This window comes from Eleutherodactylus coqui, chromosome 6 (assembly GCF_035609145.1).
Source record: "Eleutherodactylus coqui strain aEleCoq1 chromosome 6, aEleCoq1.hap1, whole genome shotgun sequence".
NCBI classification, from domain to species: Eukaryota; Metazoa; Chordata; class Amphibia; order Anura; family Eleutherodactylidae; genus Eleutherodactylus; species Eleutherodactylus coqui.
In genome coordinates, this window is record NC_089842.1 from 76622202 (window position 1) to 76642951 (window position 20750).

The window sequence follows — 20750 nt, forward strand, 5'->3', positions numbered from 1 at the left end:
ACTCACTAAAGGCAATTGCTCGAGCGAGCATTGCCTTTAGCGAGTACCTGCCCGCTCGAGACAGAAGGTTCGGGTGCTGGCGCGGGGGAGTGGTGTGTAGCAGCAGTCAGCAGGAGAGAGCGGGGGGGAGAGAGGGAGAGAGAGATCTCCCCTCCGTTCCGCTCTGCTCTCCCCCCCAATGCTCGCTCGAGCAATTGCCTTTAGCGAGTATACTCGCTCATCTCTACTCTTGAACTTTTGGCTATTGATCATCTTAAAATAGAGACTATCTCCTCTGGATACAATTATGTACTCACCAGAATTGATCATTACACTAAATTCACTATAGCTGTTCCAGTAAAAGACTTAAAGGGGTTGTCCAGCGCCGAAACGGTGTTTTTTTTTTTTTCAATAGCCCCCCCCCCCCCCCCCCGTTCGGCGCGAGACAAACCCGATGCAGGGGTAAAAAAAAAAAAAACCTCCGGTACTTACCCGAATCCCGGCGCTGCTGCGACTTCGTACTTACCTTGCTAAGATGGCCGCCGGGATCTTCACCCACGGTGGACCGCAGGTCTTCTCCCATAGTGCACCGTGGGCTCTGTGCGTTCCATTGCCGATTCCAGCCTCCTGATTGGCTGGAATCGGCACACGTGACGGGGCGGAGCTACCAGGAGCCGCTCTCCGGCACGAGCGGCCCCATTTAGAAGAAAGAAGACCGGACTGCGCAAGCGCGTCTAATCGGGCGATTAGACACTGAAATTAGACGGCACCATGGAGACGAGGACGCTAGCAACGGAGCAGGTAAGTGAATAACTTCTGTATGGCTCATAATTAATGCATGATGTACATTACAAAGTGCATTAATATGGCCATACAGAAGTGTATAACCCCACTTGCTTTCACGGGACAACCCCTTTAATTGCAAAAACCACTGAAGCTATTGTTTGGAAACCATTCATTCACAATGAAATACTATCTGACAGAGGTTCTACATTCGAGTACCAACTATTTCAGGAACTACGTGACATTTACCATTGCAAAAAGTTGAAAACTACAGCATATCATCCCCAAGGGAATGAACTGAAAAAGCTAATCAAACAATCCTAGAACTATTGAGAACTATTCCTCAAAGACAACGAGTTCATTGGCCAGCGTTATTACCTGAACTAATCTACACTTATAGCAAGACTTCACATTGCTCTACTGGCTACACCCCATACTACTTTATGTTTGGGCAGCAAGGAAGACTACCTGAAGTTGGGTGTTCAAGTTTCTGACAATACAAACCCTTTGCTTAAAACTGAATGGGTTCAAGACTGTCAGCATCACCTCAAAGAAGCTCAAGATATTGTTGATAATCATCTGTACCATTTAACACAGCCCAGTGGCCCCGTTATCATCACCAGGATCTACTGATTCAGGAACTGAAGAAATTGAGACAGAATCTGAAACTGAGACGGATGAGCGTCAGGACACTGAATGTTCCTCACCATTTGACTTAAATAATCAAAATGTAAAACGAAATGCAGTAGACCACAGCACACATATAATCCTCCACTAGGAGGGAGGCTTCTTCCAAAGGTATAGGGATGCAACGCTTACAGCTTGGTTCTGGATCCTGAACCAACGTTACAATAGATAGTCCAAATACTGGTGGAAGCAGCATCCAGGGGAGTGACTCTGTAGTAGTATTGAACTCATAACATTGAGTGCAAAAGTTCTTCCTTATTGTGCCCATAAAATCAGACAACGTTTCGACCCCATGAGCGGTGGTCTTTGTCAAGTCTGAAGAAGAACTTTTGCACTCAGTGATGTGAGTTGAATACCACTACAGAGTCAATCCCCTGGATGCTGCTTCCACCAGTATTTGGACTGACTTAAATAATCAGATATTGTGGTACCAAAATCCCTTTTCTAGACTGCTGTATCAACGACCAGCATCTGTACCGCCACCACCAATACTACAGCAAATTCCAGCATCTGTACCCCTTTCACCAGTTCCTATGGCACCCACTCCCAGCATTCATAGAATACCTGTCCTGAGGAAATCTACCAGGAGTACCTGTGGACAACTACTCCTGCGTCTGCAGGACTAACTTTATTTCATCAACTAATTAAATCCCATGGATTACAAATACCCTTGAATAAAACTTTAATAAATTAAACAAGGTTTGTGCCCTGAGGGATTTCTTAGTGTAAAGCAACGTGGCATTTGTTCCACTTGGAAACGCTTTTTTTCTTCTTCATTTTGACCTTCACATGCATAAAACTTGAAATAAATATTATTGACCCTTTCTTTGTTCAGTCAACATCCCACTATTTGATTTGTAAGCAGAATCTGAGGTTTGCTGCCTATGCATTAATCAATAGTACAATACACATTACACAACAGGTTATATTCCTGGGTCATTTGCTATGGTGCACAGCAATGTTTTATGGTCTTAATATGACATGTGTTATTTATATGACATTTACAGCGCCAAAGAAAGGAAGCGCCTAAAACCCAGTACAAAGCTTATGACTGCAGCCCTGCCCAAGCTAGGAGCAGAGGTCTAAGGGCTCAGTCAGACAGCCGCTTTTTTTGTGCATTTTTTTGTGTGAAACGAACGCAAAACGCATGCATCAAAAATTTGCAAGACCAAAGCGGGCGTCACGTTCTAAAAAAATTTTTTTTAAAAATCGTACTTGGGTGCGCTCAAAATTCGCACAGAAAGTGCGGTGCCATTGCTATCCCCTGCTGCAGCTGTGACAGCTGCAGCAGGGGATTCCTTGGATATGACACATCCAGGGGTTTCACCTTGTGGTCAATAAGGCGTCCCCATTGACAACATACAGAGAAGATCGCGATCCTCTGCCACAGCTGTGACATCTCCACGGGGAGTCCCCTCATCACTGAACACTGTGACAGCATTGTCACAGTGTTCAATGGCAAAGAGACACCCTGTGGGGATGAAGAACTTCCCTGCCACAGCTGTCACAATGCTATCCCATTGAGTAAAAAAGCAGATTTATGAAGCCTCAGATTCTCAATCGTTTTCTTCCCATTAGTGATGTTAATACTGATGCAATGTTACGAGAGTAAAAATTTGCGGCATGCTCTATCTTTAGGCTCACACCCACTGGCGTTATTTTTTTCTCTTGTGATGTGAGAGCAAGTGAAAACACTCGCCTCGCAGCGCAAGAAAAACGCTGTGATATAGCCAATGTCTTCAATGGGGCCAGCGGCAGCAGCACTAGCCCCATTGAAAACATAGAAAGAATACCGTGGACTTCTGCTACAGCTGTGGCATGAGTTTCCTTCATCCCCGCGGGGACCGTGGAGATGAAGGAATCCTCTGCCACAGCTGTGACAGAAGTCCAGCATGCTATCCCATTGCTTTCAATGGGGTCGGCGCTGCTGCCGGCCCCATTGAAAGCAGTGGTTTGTTGCAACCCCCACAGCATGAAATATAAGCCCTTCCCTTAAAATCAACATAAGCTGGTTAAAAAAAACAAAAAAAATAATGTACTTACCTCTCCGCCGCTTAGATGCATTCTCCGGCTGGCTCCGCTGCACTGCTGTCCAGCACTTTCATGAATCAGCCAATCAGCACAGCCCTTTCAGGAGGCGGGGATTTTTAAATCTCTGCCTGCTGAAAGTGTTTGACAGCAGTTCAGGGGAGCCAGCTGGAGGACGCATCAGAGCAGCGGACTGGTGAGTAAATTTATTTTTTGCTTTTTTAACCAGCTAATGATGATTTTTTCGGGAAGGGCTTATATTTCAAGCCCTTCCCTGAAAATCATGCTGTGGGGGTTGCCAGCAGCAGCGCCGACCCCATTGAAAGTAATGGGATAGCATGCTGGACTTCTGCCACAGCTGTCACAGCTATGACAGCTGTGGCAGAGGATTCCTTCATCCCCGCGGTCCCTGCGGGGATGAAGGAAACTCCTGCTACAGCTGTCACGGCTGTGACAGTTGTGGCAGAAGTCCACGGTATTCTCCCTATGTCTTCAATGGGGCTAGCACTGCTGCCACTGGCCCCATTGAAAACACTGGCGATATCACTGCGTTTTTCTTGCGCTGCGATGCGAGTGATTTCACTTGCTTTCGCAGTGCAAGAGAAAAAAAATGCCAGTGGGTGTGAGCCCTTTCTGCGATGTGCAATTTTTTTTATCTCCCATGTTTCCCTATGGAGCCTTCTTTTTAGCGCATTGCAACGCACAAACTTGTGATGCGATTTTAACATCAGAAAGTCCTATTGACTTCCGCGCTAAATTGCATCATAAAATTGCAAGCGACAGCAATGTTTTTGTGAGAAAAAGCAGTGCAGATGCTCACAAATCGCAAAAAAAATGCAATTTTTCTTATGGTAAAATCGCCATCGCCCATATAGAACTAGCCTAAATGTGGAATTTTTTTGAAATATATCAATCCTGAAATTTCTAGGTCCTATATATTTAGATACAGCATAATAGCTGATGGGCACTGCTTCTCTTGCATACAGACTTTCCCTGCTATTGCAGATCATTTAGACGAGCAGAAATTACAGAAACATCAAAGATGACAAGAGTGAAACTATTTCTGCACAACCCTTTTAATTTCTACAGCTACAAATAGCCCAGAGGTATGGGGTGTAAATTTCCTGCTGTTTTGTCATTAGCTTAGAAATAATACATCTTGCATTATGATAGTCTCACATCTGTCTCTAATTGCAGACTACAGGCTGCCATAAAAAGCATTATATAATAATTGAATTTCCCTGCTCGGCACAGTCAGTGGGTCCAGAAGAAGAAGGCGCCAAAAAACACGTTAACGGCTAAATTGTTGGAATTACTACTAATTGAAAACTACCAAGTTGGAACTGTTTGTTGAAATCTTTGCAAGTGTGGAGTAAACTGTGTACCTTTGGTTTACGTTATCAAAGCTGATGTGGATTCTTTATTTTCGACCCGACCTGATAATTTTCCCCTCCAAGGTACTGGTGTTATGAAATCAATTCAATTTACCTGCTATTGTTACTGTTGTTTCTATTTGCCACTGCGTGCAGCCAAGCTGGGCCACGCCTAGGCACTATGGAGTGGGATGGTAGAGTCACTGTTGACAACCATCTGATTTCCCCATTGTCTCCCCACAAAGGTCTGCACCCGGTTGCCGCACATGGTGTATATTCATTCACAAAGTGACGGATAAATCATCATTCGGGAAAACTTTAGATAACGTCAGAACAAAACCCAAATTTTTGTCTTACCAAAGTATAGAACAAGGAAAATGTGCCTGAAGTTTCATTGTCTGTATGTTCTAAGAATTCCACTCTCTGTCCCGGCAATATAGAGATCACCGACCACAACTCCTTAGCCCCTTCTTGACGTGTGCTGTACATGTCCAGTGCATGTCAGGTGTCATTCTATGGAGCAAGACCTGCCTACAGCATATCTTAATAGAATGACATTAAAAATTAAAGTCTCCTATGGAAACTAAAAGAGGTAAAATTAAGCAAAATAAAGAAATTTTTATTATCAGAAAAAATAAATAAGAAAAAAACGTTTTCCCAGTTTTTGGAACAAAAAAATAAAAAAAATGTAAAAATTGGTTTGGCTGCACCCATAAAATAATGTCACATTATTAATATCCCATGGTGAACCATTATTAATGCTAGAAGTGCACTTTTTTGCTCATCCTGTCTTCAAGAAAAAAACTAAAATAAAAAAGCGATCAAAATGTTGCACCAATATACCATAAAATGGTACTAATAAGAACTACAGGTCACCCACAAAAAAAACAGCCCTCACACATCTGCATTATCTAAAAATAATTAGGGAAGTCAAAAGGAAAACATTTTTTTAAAGGGGTTGTCTCGTGCCGAAATGTTTTTTTTTTTCCATAGGCCCCCTGTTCGGCGCAGAACAACCCCAAGGGATGTGTTAAGAAAAAAAAAATTATTACTTACCCGGATCCCCGCTCTGCGACGTCTTCCTTCTTCCTACTTCTTCCTTCACCAAGATGGCCGCCGGGATCTTCACCCACGATGCACCGTGAGCTCTGTGCGGTCCATTGCCGATTCCAGCCTCCTGATTGGCTGGAATCGGCACACATGACGGGGCGGAGCTACGATGACCAGCTCTCCGGCACAAGCAGCCCCATTCACCAGGAAGAAGACTGCACAGCGCAAGCGCGTCTAAAAAAGCAAGAAGACATCAGAATTAGACGGATCCATGGCGACGGGGACGCTAGCAACGGAGCAGGTAAGTGAATAACTTCTGTATGGCTCATATTTAATGCACGATGTACATTACAAAGTGCATTAATATGGCCATACAGAAGTGTATAGACCAACTTGCTGCCGCAAGACAACCCCTTTAAGTATTAGAAAGAAAAAACAATATAAATGCGATATCTCTGTAATCATAATGACCCACAGAATAAAGATAACATAACGCCACAAAAAACTCAAAAAAGGCACAATTGCATTTTTTTATTTCCAACTTAGCATTTTTGCCCCACATTTTTAATGTTTTCCAATATGTTATACAGTACCTTGAATGGTAGCATTCAAAAATTCACCCTGGCTTTATTGCAAGCAATGAAAGTGAATGCGGTGACACTGTGAACAACAATTTACTGCAACCACGACATGACAGTCTCAACACATTCAGCAGGGTTGGATGTCTTACTACTAACCTTATCATGGCAGCTTGAAGCTATCATGGCAGCTATCACATCCTCTGATCTAAGGGCAGGAACAGGAAAGGGGAATCCCCATGGCCGAACAGTTCCGTCTTAAGAAGGAACCGAACAACCCAAATAGACCCCATTGACTATAATGGAGCCCTTTTGCTTTCTGTCTAGCTGGGGGCTTTTAGATGGAAGAAAAAGCACTGCCTGCAGCCCTTTATCTTCTTGTATTTTGTGCTGGATCTGCTACAGAACCTCCGACCAAAGGCAGATGTGAAAAAGAGTGGCATCTCATCTCAGGCAGCACTCTTACCTGAATGCTGGGGGCTGCAAATTCAAAAAAAGATGCTATGTAGTCTCCTGGATTTTGGACACTACAGCACTTTTCATGGTCACTTCTGGTTTAAATGTGTTCATTCGTTATAGATGTTGAATTCAGGCTTTTTTGGACTTTTATTTGCCTTCTATTTACCACTATGCTCTGTTTTTAGGCAAGTTACCCATCCCCTTTGGGTTCTCTGTCCACCTAGAAACAGTCATTAGGGGAGTTCCTTACTCTGGTAACAGCCGGAGTAAGATAGGCTGTGATTAGAGGCTCAGATCTGCGCATGGGTTGGGTGAGAGGAAGCAGTTAAAGGGGAGAGTTGGTGGAGTTTCGACAGTCTAGAAAGGCGAGTCTACAGAGTTAGAATGAAAAAGCAAGGAAGGAAGGAAAGAAAAGCAGGGCCTGGAGGGAAGAGACAGTGCAGTGGGAAGGCAGAAGTGTAAGTACCAAAAAGGTGGGATGTATGGAGGAGAGAGAGTGAGAGAAGAATCGGAGAACTAAAATACTACTATCAGTCTATGGGAGCAAAGGAGGAGAGAAAAGGAAGGGGTATGGAGGTGTGTTCCTGTACTTAATCCTGTATACCCTCCATACGTATAGAAACTGCTAGAACAGTGGGTACAGAATCTAGTTTCTATTCCCGGGAATTACGTGTTTGGAGTGACACGCATAGAGGTGTTAACATATAGTTAATCCATTAGCACCTAGAGCCAATCGTGAGTTCTTATGATTACAAGGAGGCATGCATTTCTGATTATACATAAGTGAACATATATATATATACTGTCTGCAGTATATACATTGTCTGCTTTGTAATAAACTCAGAAGAGCTTCCATTGTCAGATAATACAGACTGTGTCATGTGTCAGTAATTTGTGTACACAGCTTCTCATTTAATTTGGACCGGGCAATAAAACACGCTAAGAAATCCCTCTGATGATTTCCCTAACACCCTTTTTATTATTATGTTGTCTGGAGTAGGTCTTGGCCTATGTATGGACAGGCGTCATGAACTTGGCAAACCAACACATTTTCCTGCCCAACTTTGCGGGTAGCAGCAAACGCAAACCAAAACACCTATTCACAGTGTCATGTGGCATTTTTTCCGCAAATTGCATTTGCATTTAAAGAGGACTAGCGCCACTACCGCCGATGTTTTTAAGTGATAATGGTAAAATCCAGGGAGAATCTGCCACAAAATCCGGAGCGACACTTGTGGATTTTGCCACAGATTTCTTACTGATATTTTGCTACAAAAAATATGTCCTGAGTGGACGTACCATTAAAGGTTTTCCTTGCCCGCTCATTTGCTGATGTTTGCATCATTATTTATTTTGTCTGTGAATTCTGATTTTCAAGTGGTCTTCCACATCTTTTTGTTCTGCTGTTTGCAGTCTATTTTCAGGGAGGGGTGTGTACCAAGCCTAACTTTCTACCAGTAGTTCCCTGTCCTGACTTTCTTGCCCTTATTTCCCATGCTGCATTGCACTGTCTCTAGTTCAATCAGCAGGGAGGCAGTATCTGAATGCCCACCCCTCTGCTTTTCCAGAACAATCAGGGATTAAAGACATTCTGGCCAAATGATTAGTAAACCCAATACAATGTATGTGTAATATATGAACATACACACACAGACACAAACCCACACACTGTAACAGCAGAAGAGACAGAGATTGTAAAGATCATTATCACAGTGTTCGCAGATCTGTCAACCTGCAGCCTGTAAGTGTGAGTGTAAGCTTCCGCATTCGCCGAATCTCACCCCCTTGGATTTCTACCTGTGGAGTAATGTCAAGTCTGGGGTCTATGCAGTGGGAATCCAGAGAAACAGTGGATACTCGACGCCTGTGAAACCATTTCTGTTGAGGTGCATCATGATTGGGAGAGCATGGGAGAAAAAGATAGCTTTGATGATTGGATAGAATTCTGTTGTTGATACCAATGGCACCCCTAGCCCAATTCTATTCTTGATTCTGATACAATTCTTGGTTAGGGGAGCCAGAAACTGTAAGATGATATAATACAGTATTCTGGTTAAAGATAGATTTGTATAGCGTACAGTTCTTGATTCGAGTATTATACCCAGTTCTGTTCTAATCATAGATGTTAGTAATGGTTCATCGTAATCATAAATATTAATCCTGGTTTGACGTGTCTCCTTGGGACAATCCTCTAACCCAAATTAAATCAACAAACAAGAGCAAGACCGTCAGCCCCGATGGTGGACTGACGTTTAGTATCTTACATAAAGGGTGGAGTTCCATTATAGATCTCATGGCGTACTCATGTTACTCCAACCCAACTTTTATCACAGTTTATGACTTGAGGGAATGACTTTCGAAGTTTAGCTTTGTTTATTACAATGTCATTTCATTCTACATAACAACATTCAGTATTTCAGTTTTTTAATGTCCTTAACAAGAAGCATTACTTTTGGGAGTAATCCATTCAGATGGCAGAATTCCAGAATTACCAAAGTACTTTATTGTATATATACATGAGATCCTTGGGTCTCATTTATCAAAACAATCTAAAAGAAAAAGTGTCTTTGTTGTCCATAGCAACCGATCAGAACTCAGCTTTTATTTTAACACAGCAATATAAGAAATGAAAGAGGTGATCTGATTGGCTGATATAGGCAATAAAGACACGTTTTTTTCCAGAAAGTTTTGATACACGAGGCCCAACGTATCTAGTGCATTAAAGGAACACTACAGAATAAATATAAATACTGTGTTATGCCTAGTGCAGCATCTATGGGGATAGTGCATGACACAGTGATTCAAAAACCACCAGAGAATCCCTGTGTCATTTATTTTTGTCCACAGTGTTATTTAAGCATGCAATGAAAAACCACCTAGTGGTGCTTTGGACCTCCTTTAGTCTACAGAACTGGGTTTTGTAATTATTCTGCAGGAATACTGTCCCTTGCGGACAGGAAGCTTCTTGTAGTTGCTGCACTTAGATAGCAGTACTGACATGTTCTGACCAGCTGACAGTAAGGGTTCATTGATTTATGCTGTTTGCGTCAAATTCTGACTCTCCCATCAGCATGGGGAAGCAGAAATCTAGATTCATCGGAGCAGGTTAAGTTTTTTTCCACTGCTCAGTAATACAATTTTTGCACTCTTTTGCCTAATGGAGTCTTGTCTTTTGGTTTCTCTTAAACAACAATGGCCCTGGAACTGGTTGTCTACTGTAATAGCCCATCCATGCTAAGGAACCACGAGTTGTGTATTCAGACATGTTGTTTGGAGCACCAGCATTGTATTCAGCTGGAATCTTCAATTTCCATGACTGTGCACCTCCTGTTTGTCAGAATGATTCTTGACACCCCTATCTGACTCCTTTCCTCGGCAAGTTGTCTGTCCACAGGATCCCTTATTGCTGGATGTTTTCCTTCGATCACACTATTTTTGATATACTCTCCATATAGTCGCATGAGAAAACTCCATAAAAGTCGGCAGTGAAATCTTGGCACCAACTAGCCTAACACTGATGACCAGGCTTCATTGGAAGTCAAGCAGATCACTGGATTTTCCCAACTAATATGGACTTACACTCGAATTGATCAAAAGAAAACTTGTCACTTGATTTTATGCTGCACCACAGGGTCTAATTTCCTTACATGGAAGCTCCAATCGTGAAAAGCTAGGGTCTGTAATAATGCGGACATTCAGAATATGTCGGTCGTTAAAGATTTTCAGCCTCTATGTCAAGGTAATTGTTTGTTCCCTTTGGACCTTCATATAGATGTATGCAGCTTAATTCTTTATCTATTACATGGGACCGGCCATGTGACCTTATATTAACCCAAGCCATGTAACCACCATTTATTGACATTTCTAATCAGTGTAACTATGCCCCGACTCTCTAGTTGGGTATGTGCCTAGTCTAACAGTGGGCGTCCAGGTCAGTGGGTATAAAGAGCCGTTGGAAAAGCCAATGCAATGGAATTGATTCTTCTCTGAGAGGTAAGATACTTGCAGGGCTGTGTAATCAATGTAACATCGTAACATAGTATGTAAGGCTGAATGAAGACATTGTCCATCTAGTCCAGCCTGTCTATCCTACTTTGTTGATCCAGAGGAAGGCAAAAAACCCCAAGGCCAGAAACCAATTAGCCCTTTTGGGGAAAAAATTCCTTCCCGACTCCCTAATGGCAATCAGACTGTTCCCTGGATCAACCCCTAATAGTTCCTACCTGCCTATATACCCGGATTGACACTTCACCTAATATTTATATCCTGTAATATCCTTCTTCTCCAGAAAGACATCAAGTCCGCTTTTAAATGCCTCTGTGGATTTTGCCATCACCACTTCCTCCGGTAGAGAGTTCCATAGTCTCACTGCTCTTACAGTAAAGAATCCCCTTCTATGTTGGTGATGAAACCTACTTTCCTCTAATCGTAGCGGATGTCCTCTTGTTACCGTCGTGGTCCTGGGTGTAAACAGATCGCGGGAGAGATCCATGTGTTGTCCCCTCATGTACTTATACATAGTTATTTGGTCCCCTCTTAACCTTCTTTTTTCTAGAGTAAATAGACCCAATTTGGATAGCCTCTCTGGGTACTCCAGTCCCGTCATTCCATGTATTAGTTTAGTTGCCCTTCTTTGAACCCCCTCCAATACCGCAACATCCCTCCTGAGCATCGGTGTCCAGAATTGTACGCAGTATTCCATGTGAGGCCTGACAAGTGTCTTATATAATGGAAGGATGATGTTCTCGTCCTTCGCCCCTATACCTCTTTTAATGCACCCCAAGACTTTATTTGCCTTTGCAGCAGCTGACTGGCATTGGTTACTCCAGTTTAGTCTATTATCCACTAATACCCCCAGATCCTTTTCCATATCACTTTTCCCTAGCAGTACCCCATTAAGTGAATATTTGTGACATCCGTTTCTCCTGCCCATGTGCATAGTCTTACATTTTTCAACATTGAACTTCATTTGCCATTTATCTGCCCAAGCCCCCAGCTTGTCCAGGTCCGTTTGCAGCCGCACATTATCCTCCGTTGTATTAATTATATTGTATAATTTTGTGTCATCTGCAAATATTGATATTTTGCTGTGCAGCCCCTCTACCAGGTCATTGATAAATATGTTGAACAGAGTGGGGCCCAAAACTGAACCCTGTGGCACCCCACTAGCGACTATGGTCCAATCAGAGTACGCACCATTTATTACCACCCTCTGCTTTCTATCATTGAGCCAATTTTTTACCCACTTACACACGTTTTCGCCCAGTCCGAGCTGCCTCATTTTGTATATTAGCCTATTATGTGGCACGGTGTCAAAGGCTTTAGAGAAGTCCAGATATACAAGATCAATAGATTCTCCCTGGTCCAGCTTAGAGCTTACTTCATCGTAGAAACTGATCAGATTTGTCTGACATGAGCGACCCTTCATGAATCCATGCTGGTGAGGAGTTATTCCCTTGTTTTCCTTGAGGTACTCATCGATGGCGTCTCTCAGAATCCCCTCGAAAATTTTTCCCGTTACTGAAGTGAGACTTACTGGCCTGTAGTTACCAGGCTCACTTTTGCTCCCTTTTTTGTAAATTGGAACCACGTTGGCAATGCGCCAATCCAATGGTACTACACCGGTCTTGATAGTGTCTAGAAATATTAGGTATAGCGGCCTAGCTATCTCGTCACTTAGTTCCCTTAGTATCCTTGGGTGTAATCCATCTGGGCCCGGCGATTTATCAATTTTAGTTTTCTTTAGACGCTTCCGCACCTCCTCCTGTGTTAGGTATGAGATGTTTTGTGAGGGGTTTGTTTTATTCCCCTGTATCTCGTGTGGCATTTCCTTTTCTTTTGTGAATACACTTGAGAAGAAACTGTTTAGTAGATTTGCTTTCCCTTCGTCATCATCAATGATTTCTCCTGCATTGTTTTTTAACGGGCCAGTGCTCTGCCTGCAAATCCTTTTGCTGTTAATGTAGTTGAAAAATAGCTTCGGGTTGTTTTTGCTCTCTTTGGCGATCCGTCTTTCTGCTTCCTCCTTGGCAGTTTTGATCGTATCTTTGCATATTTTGTTTTTTTCCCTGTATGATTTTAGCGCTTCTTCGCTGCCTTCTTGCTTTAGTAGTTTGAACGCTTTCTTCTTTTCGTTTATTGCCCCTCTTACCGTCTTGTCGAGCCACATTGGTTTCCTTTTAGTTGAGTTCCTTTTATTTTTAAAGGGAATGAACTGCTCACATGAGGCGATTAGGATCCTTTTGAACTTTTCCCATTTTTCCTCCGTACTGATATTTTTGAGGATGTTCTCCCAATTAATGTTACCGATAGTAGTTCTAAGCTCATCAAATTTTGCTTTACTAAAGTTTAGTTTCTTTGCCACTCCCTGATAAGGCTTCCTATAGATTGACAGCTGGAAGTTGATTATATTGTGGTCACTGTTCCCCAGGTGCCCCTCAACCTGTACCCCCTTTATTCGGTCCGGTTTGTTAGTTAGTACTAGGTCCAGAATGGCCCTCCCTCTAGTTGGTTCCTGCACAAGTTGGTTCAGGTAATTGTCTTCAATTACTCTCAAGAATTTGTCACCCCTGTGAGATTTGCAGGTTTCGTTCTCCCATGTTATATCTGGATAATTAAAGTCCCCCATGATAATTACTTCATTGCGCTTTGACACCTCCTCTATCTGCCTTAGTAGTAAGTTTTCAGTTTCTTCTGTTGCTTTTGGTGGTCTATAGAAGACCCCTATCAGGATTTTGTTATTTTTTCCTCCCTGTATTTCAACCCACAGAGATTCCACCTGTTCGTCTCCTACCCCTATATCCTCCCGTAGCCTTGGCTTCAAGTTCGATTTGACGTACAGACATACCCCTCCCTTTTTTTGGTTCCTTCGGTCTCTTCTGAAGAGATTGTACCCCTGCAAATTCACCGCCCAATCGCACTTATCGTCAAGCCATGTTTCCGTTATTCCGACTATATCATAGTTTTCATCAGTCATTCTCGCTTCAAGCTCACCCACTTTACCAATCAGACTCCTTGCATTCGTGGTCATACAATTTATATCATTTTTTTTGTTTTTTAAATTTGTTTTGCTTCTATTCGTACTTATGTCTGATCTATGTATGTTTCATGCTTGGTAGGAAAATTTAGTTTGGCTCTATGCTGAAAAGTGTTCCTAATTGTATTAAATATAATGTTGTATGCAGAAATTAGGTAGACTAAACAAATGGAGCAACTTAAACACATGGGCTGGGAAAATGATGGGCCGCAAAACGGGAAAAAACGAAACTATTGATTTCAATGGTTTTGTATTCACTGTCAGAATTCTTGTGCATTAAACGATGGGGCAGGACATATCTTCCCGCTGTTTTTTTATTTTTAAACTAACGCAATAGCATGGAGTTTGAATAGTCAAAAAAACCCAGTTCATGTGCTAATACGCTCCATGGCGGAGAGCGTATTAGGGAATTTGCCCGTCTCTTTAAACCCTAAGGGTCCTTTAAGATGAGCCGATTCTTGTTCGCTCTCGTGCACTCTGTTTAGACAGGCAAATGCATCATTGACTCATTCAAATGAGAATCGCTCAGAAACATTCAGCCTTTGGCCTCATGTCCACTAGCTAAATAGAATTGCGGAATCATTGGCCATCTGCCGGTCCATTAAAATGATTTTTGCACGCGCGGATGGTATTTTAAACGAATTGCGTTTTTCACGCACGGGAGAAAAAACGCGGCATGCTCCATTCTGCCGCAGATTCTGCGCGGATCGGCAACATTGCTATCACATTGATAGCAATGTGCGCGGATATCTGCATGCAAAAAAAAATACCATTTAAAGCAAATCTGCGCAGAATCCTCCGGCACATGCGCTAATACACTCACCACTACGGAGCCCGGCCCAGCGCATACATATTATATATTGTATTCTAATATTACAAGATATATTCACTAGATTATTGGAGATAATCCAAAGAGATTCTGATTGACAAATATGGAGTTTGGAAGAAATTCTTCTCCAAAAATGAAAATTAGCTTCTACCTCAGGGCTCGGTCACATGGGCATTTTTGGTCCGATCTGCAGACGCACTTGCGATCTGCAGATCTATAGACTCAATGCATCCCAATGGGATTGGTCACATGTCCGCTTTTTATGCGGATGTGCGATCCATTATAGGACATAACGATTCGCAGAACGCATCTATCTGCATTCTGCGAATTGTTGTGTTCTATATATGCGCTCAATGGGGCCAGCGGCAGCAGCGCTGACCCAATTGAGAACATATACTAAAGATTGTTCTCCTCTGCCACAGCTGTGCCACAACTGTGGTAGAGAAGAACAATGTTCTCCCATTGAAGTCAATGGAGCCCGCAATACAGCCGGCTCCATTGAAAGCAATGGGCTGCCGGCAAGCGCTGTATGAATTTTCGGGGAAGGGCTTAAAATATAAGCCCTTACCTGAAAAGCATCCTGCAAATGTGTAAAAAATTTTTAAAAAGTATACTCACCTTTTTTCTGCAGCCGGAATTCAGCCTTTTTTCTGCAGCCGGATGTGGCTGAACTCGGTCTGCAGAAAAAAGGTGAGTATACTTTTTTTTTACACATTTGCAGGATGATTTTCAGGGAAGGCCTTATATTTTAAGCTCTTCCCCGAAAATTCATACAGCGCTTGCCGGCAGCCCATTGCTTTCAATGGAGCCGGCTGTATTGCCGCCTCAATTGAATTCAATGGGCGAACATCGTTCTCCTCTGCCACAGCTGTGCCACAGCTGTGGCAGAGGTTAGCGGGCAGCGCTCCTTTGATGGGGCCCTTTCGCTGAAAATGCTGCTAGGTGCAGATTTTTCAGCGAATCGTCGGCCCCGGTCACGCGATTTGCGGATGCGCATCCGTTATGCGATCCGCAAATTGCGGGAAAAAACGCCCGTGTGACTGAGGCCTGGGGCCTCAGGTTCTGGTTTTTTTTGCCTTCTAATGGCATGATAGGCTGAACTGGATGGCTGGATGTCTTTTATTCAGTCTTAAACTAGTTACTATGTTACTATATAACTGGCTTACTTTATTACTATATTACTGTTGCTATATTACTATCTTACCATGTTACTACATTTATATCCTACTATCTTACTATAATATTATCTTACTGTATCACTATTTTATTATCTTACTGTATTACTATATTACTACCCATGTTACTATATTATTATCTTACTGTGTTACTATGTTACCATGTTACTTTATTACTCTGTTACTATCCTAATACGTTACTTTATTTGTATCTTACTATATTATTATCTTACTGTATTACAATATTATCTTACTATTTTACTATCTTACTATATTATTATCTTACTACATTACTATGTTACCATGTTACTATATTATTATGTTACTGTATTACTAACTTACTATATTATTATGGTACTATATTATTATCTCACTGTATTACTATATTACTATCTTACCATATTACTATATTATCTTACTATTTTACTATCTCACTACATTACTATATTATTATGCTACTATAATACTATGTTACTGTATTACTATCTTACTTTATTACTATTATGTTACAGTATTACTATCTTACTATGTTACTATATTACTATGTGACTGTGTCTTTCATGCAGATTTAAGATCAGTTCTGATCATGAAAATCCTGGTTTCCTCATTGCTCCTCTTGTTCCTATCAGGTATGGTGAGCTGTTCCTTGTAATGTAACATTAAGGCTAACTTTACACTGGTGAGCGCGATATGGGGCAGTGAATCCCGCCCCCATCCATATAGCGCTCCCCACCATGTAAATTCCCCTAGGATGGGAGGAGTTTTCATGTCAAAACGGCCTCGCATCACTTTGAGGAAGAAGGGATCCTTCACCGTGGCGGTTAGCCGAGGCAGAGGATCACTGAGTTTCTCCTATTGTTTTGAATCGGAGATCTTACGATCCTGTGTGGTATTACTACCTGCCAGAAAAGATAGGACTTGCCCTAGCTTTTTCGCACGTAGTTTTTCTGCATACGAGAAAAGATAGGGCGGACATATCTTCCCGCTTTTTTTATTTTTTTGCACGCAATAGCGGGGAGTTTGAATAGTCAAAAAAAAATTACTGATTCATGCACTGATACGCTCGGAGTGGCGAGTGTATTAGTACATGCACCCATGTTGCCATATTGATAATTATGTATTCAGCAGTTATGCCGCATTAATGAGGAGTGACAAAAGATGCTTATAGTTATGTGAAGAAGTGATGAGAAAGCCATGTGCCTTACGTCAAACAGGAGGAACTAGAGAGGAAGTGAAGGAGATGTATGTTGCTTTAAAAATACTGCTACTTTAAGTGAAATAGTTTAATGCAAAGTTATTCTGCAACGATAAAGTAACACAAACCCTTCTAAAAAAAAGTGCCACCTCTGTTTGTCATTGCTGCGCCATCCTGAACCTGTGGGTCAGGAAGGATATCATTTCTCCTTAAGGAGACCAACTAGAATGTGAGTGAGGAGACTTATAAGGCCATCCGTGCTCCTCTGGGAAATATGTAAATGGCAAGGATACCTGGGAAATATATAAATAGGAACGATACCTCTGCAGCACAAGCCTTGTCTAAAGAGTCTGACACTGACTTGCAGGAATGCTGCCTTCCAATAGGTGGCACTACAGAAGTATTGTTCCATCTCCCCTATTTGCCTCCTGAACCTGTGTCGCACCACCATCCACAACCAGTTACCGGAGATCCCAGTGGTAGGACCCCCAGTGATCAGACATCTAGAATCCATTGCTATGGATAGGTAATGAACGGCAGTCTTGGCTCAGCCTATTTAATAAGAAATTGGCTGTTTCGGTTGCCATTTTCTGTGCTGGCACTGAGGAGCATTAGTGCTGTACATGTTGGGGGACTTAGAGACCTCAGATAGTGAATAGGTCGCACTTCTGTTGCACTAATTAAACTTTATTCTTATAGGAACATATAGTAAACCCCTTGAAGATCAGGATGTAAAACCACCTCCGAAACCTCAGATAAGGGACTCTGTGAAAAGTCTGATCTCTAATGTATACGCGTTGGGTGCGGAATTGGTCGCAAGCTGGGAGTCATCAGAGACTGAAAGAGTGTAAGATGATTGAAAGTATTTTCATATATAATTCAAGTGCTAAAAAGGGCTAAAACATGAATATCCTCTAATATTTAGTAAGAACGGCTTCAGACAACCGTATGCGCAGCTCCACATGCTTCAGCGCAACGCGTTTGTGCCATGAACAAGTTTGATTTGCACGTGTCTCTGTGCATGTATTGCACTTTTTTTCACACACGTGCGCAAAACACTCCCGCCCGGATTTAAAAGTCTTAATGAGGTCTAAACGTGTTCTGTTTTTCACACAATTATCTCATGAAATCATTCATGAGAACAAAGCCATTGACATCAATGGGTTCTGTTCTATGTGCATTGCGTATTAATTAAACGTGCTCAAATACGGTCGTCTAAGGTTGCCCATACACTTTAGATAGCCGTCAGCCAACAGCTCTTCCCCCCCTCCCCATACATATACATGCTTGTCTCCAACATCTTTGTGAACTAATTTGCATAACCAAGCGTCCATTAGCATCATTGTTGAAACTAATCACCCCCATATTTTAATCAAGGGTCTTGTTATAGAGGGGAGCAGAAAGATTTAGCTATGGCCAGGTTTACAGAAAGCCACCACCCCATCGGAATAGCTTGGATCCCGGCTTGTTGCGCTGCAGACCAGATAGTACAGCATGCTGTGCTATTGTGTCCGGGAAAGGATTTTATGCACAAGGCTCAGAAAGTTCTCTTCTGATGATGGTCCCATCACCCCTCCCTAAAATCCTTGGTGCACCCTATATGGCAAGCATAAGCACAACATGCTTTTAAAATTGTGCTAAAATGGATCACAGTCTAAGCTTTAAGACATTAAAGAGGGTATCTAACAATGACTAGAGTTGAGCGAATGTACTCTGTCGAGCTTGATGCTCATCCGAGCATTAGTGTACTCGATGGTGCTCGTTACTCGAACAAGCATCAAATTGTGTTCGACCCCGCCCCAGCTTTTGGCTCCTCCCCGCTGTGACGTCCCTGTTTTGGCCCCTCTCCGCCGCGACGCAGCGGGGAGGGGTCAAAGAGGGAGAGAGAGACGAACGAAGAAAAAAAAATGCTTGGGACCCTGCGTTCCACATACAAAAATGTTCATGTCTCCCATTGTAGTCAATGGGGTTTGTTACTCGAGTAGAGCTCTCGAATTTTACAAATTCGCGGACCTGAGCATTTGGGTGCTCGCTCATCTCTACTCGGCACGTAAGCTATCAGAACATATGGGCATCATAGAGATGGTCCCACATCCAGGACCCTGCTAGGTGAACCAGAACAAGTCGCAGTGGCCCTGCTTCATTGGACCTGGCCCATCCATGCAGCACCTAGTTGATCATACATCTTCTTTCCAGACATGGCTTCCCCAGGGGTAACTGCCCATTGACAATCTTACTGATGCGCTGGCATCCTTTTTAATGTACAGAAAGAAAAATGCTTTTTTTCTACTGCTAGAGCCTGATGCTGCTTTAGGCTTCACCATTGGTCAAAGTCTATAGCAAAATTAAAAAATGTACCAAAAAATGTACCAATTATAAATCTTCATACAAAAAGTTTCAATAATTCGCAATCACTAATACATTTTCTCCTGTTCTCACACAGGGCCGTAATGAGTAAAAGAACGGAATCAATATATGCAAGTTATTTTAACTTGGCTGTTGGCGCTAGCGATTACATGTCAGGCATCATGGCGGAGGTGAACAAGGAAATGCAAGAGAAATACCCAGTTTACAGTAAAAATGTACTTCCGGTTTTGGCCTCAGTTGCGGTTCATGCTTTTGAAAAGATAACAAGTGCTGCTGAGGAAATGAAGCCTTATTTTGAAAAATTTGAGGAGCATCTGAAACCCCTACAGAATGAATTGTGGGAAGGAATACGCCCTATTATAGAGAATAGAACAAGGTCTACTATAGACGCTCTCAATGCCAATATAAAGCCCTTCCTAGAGGGCGTCCGCAAAGAGGTAGAAGCTGCAAACATCAAAGAAGCTGCTGAATCGCCAGCTGAAGAGAAGAGCCCTACCATCCTTTTAATGGAACATGTACTGAAGTCTTCACAGAAACTACAACACATGTATGTGTTCGACAGCGACATGCTTAACAAGATTGCATCTCAGCTACACGTTTTCGGTAACAGAGAATAAAGATACAGTCTTGTGGCAGAGTCAGTTAGAGAGCAGTTTGTCATCATTGAGAATAGCAGCAATGGTGCCATCAACTTGTCATTAGATGGAAATTTTAAATAAAAATCATTTCAAAATTTTTAGCCTGAATTGTACATTTATCACATTAAACTAATTCATGACTGCAGCTAAAGTTTTCTTAAGTGATCCTAGTGCCCACCTTCTGAATTATGCATCATGCATGGCTTATTCACAGGTGCATGTATGTTCCCAAAGGACTTCACATGATCAGCACACAGACCGTTGGTAGTCCTTGGGGCTATCCACACATCTTTTTTTCACACAGACGGATGGTGTCCATATGAAAAACCAAAATCCCAGCATGCGCCGTTCTAGTCGGAATTGCATGAGCCAACAGATGTGTGGAATACAACACACGAATGCCTTTCTTTACAGGCAGTTTTTGCACACGCAACACTGAGTCATTTTAAACCCATTTAACCGCCTTCCAAGAGCCAAAACTTTTTTTATTTTTGCATCGACATGAATGCATGAGATTTGTATTCTTGTTGATGAAATTTAATGTAGCAGATAGTGAACTGAAACGCGTCTAAA

At 42.3% G+C, this 20750-nt stretch overlaps 1 protein-coding gene across 1 annotated transcript; it reads left to right on the plus strand.

Moving 5' to 3' along the window:
* Positions 1–10867: 10867 nt before the first annotated feature.
* On the plus strand, positions 10868–20274 carry LOC136631351 (apolipoprotein A-I-like). Its single transcript, XM_066605617.1, has 4 exons — positions 10868–10930; positions 16544–16606; positions 17872–18019; positions 19616–20274. Exons 2-4 carry the CDS (start codon positions 16564–16566, stop codon positions 20154–20156), a joined length of 732 nt encoding a protein of 243 aa, XP_066461714.1. The 5' UTR covers positions 10868–10930; positions 16544–16563; the 3' UTR covers positions 20157–20274.
* The last annotated feature ends 476 nt before the right edge of the window (positions 20275–20750 follow it).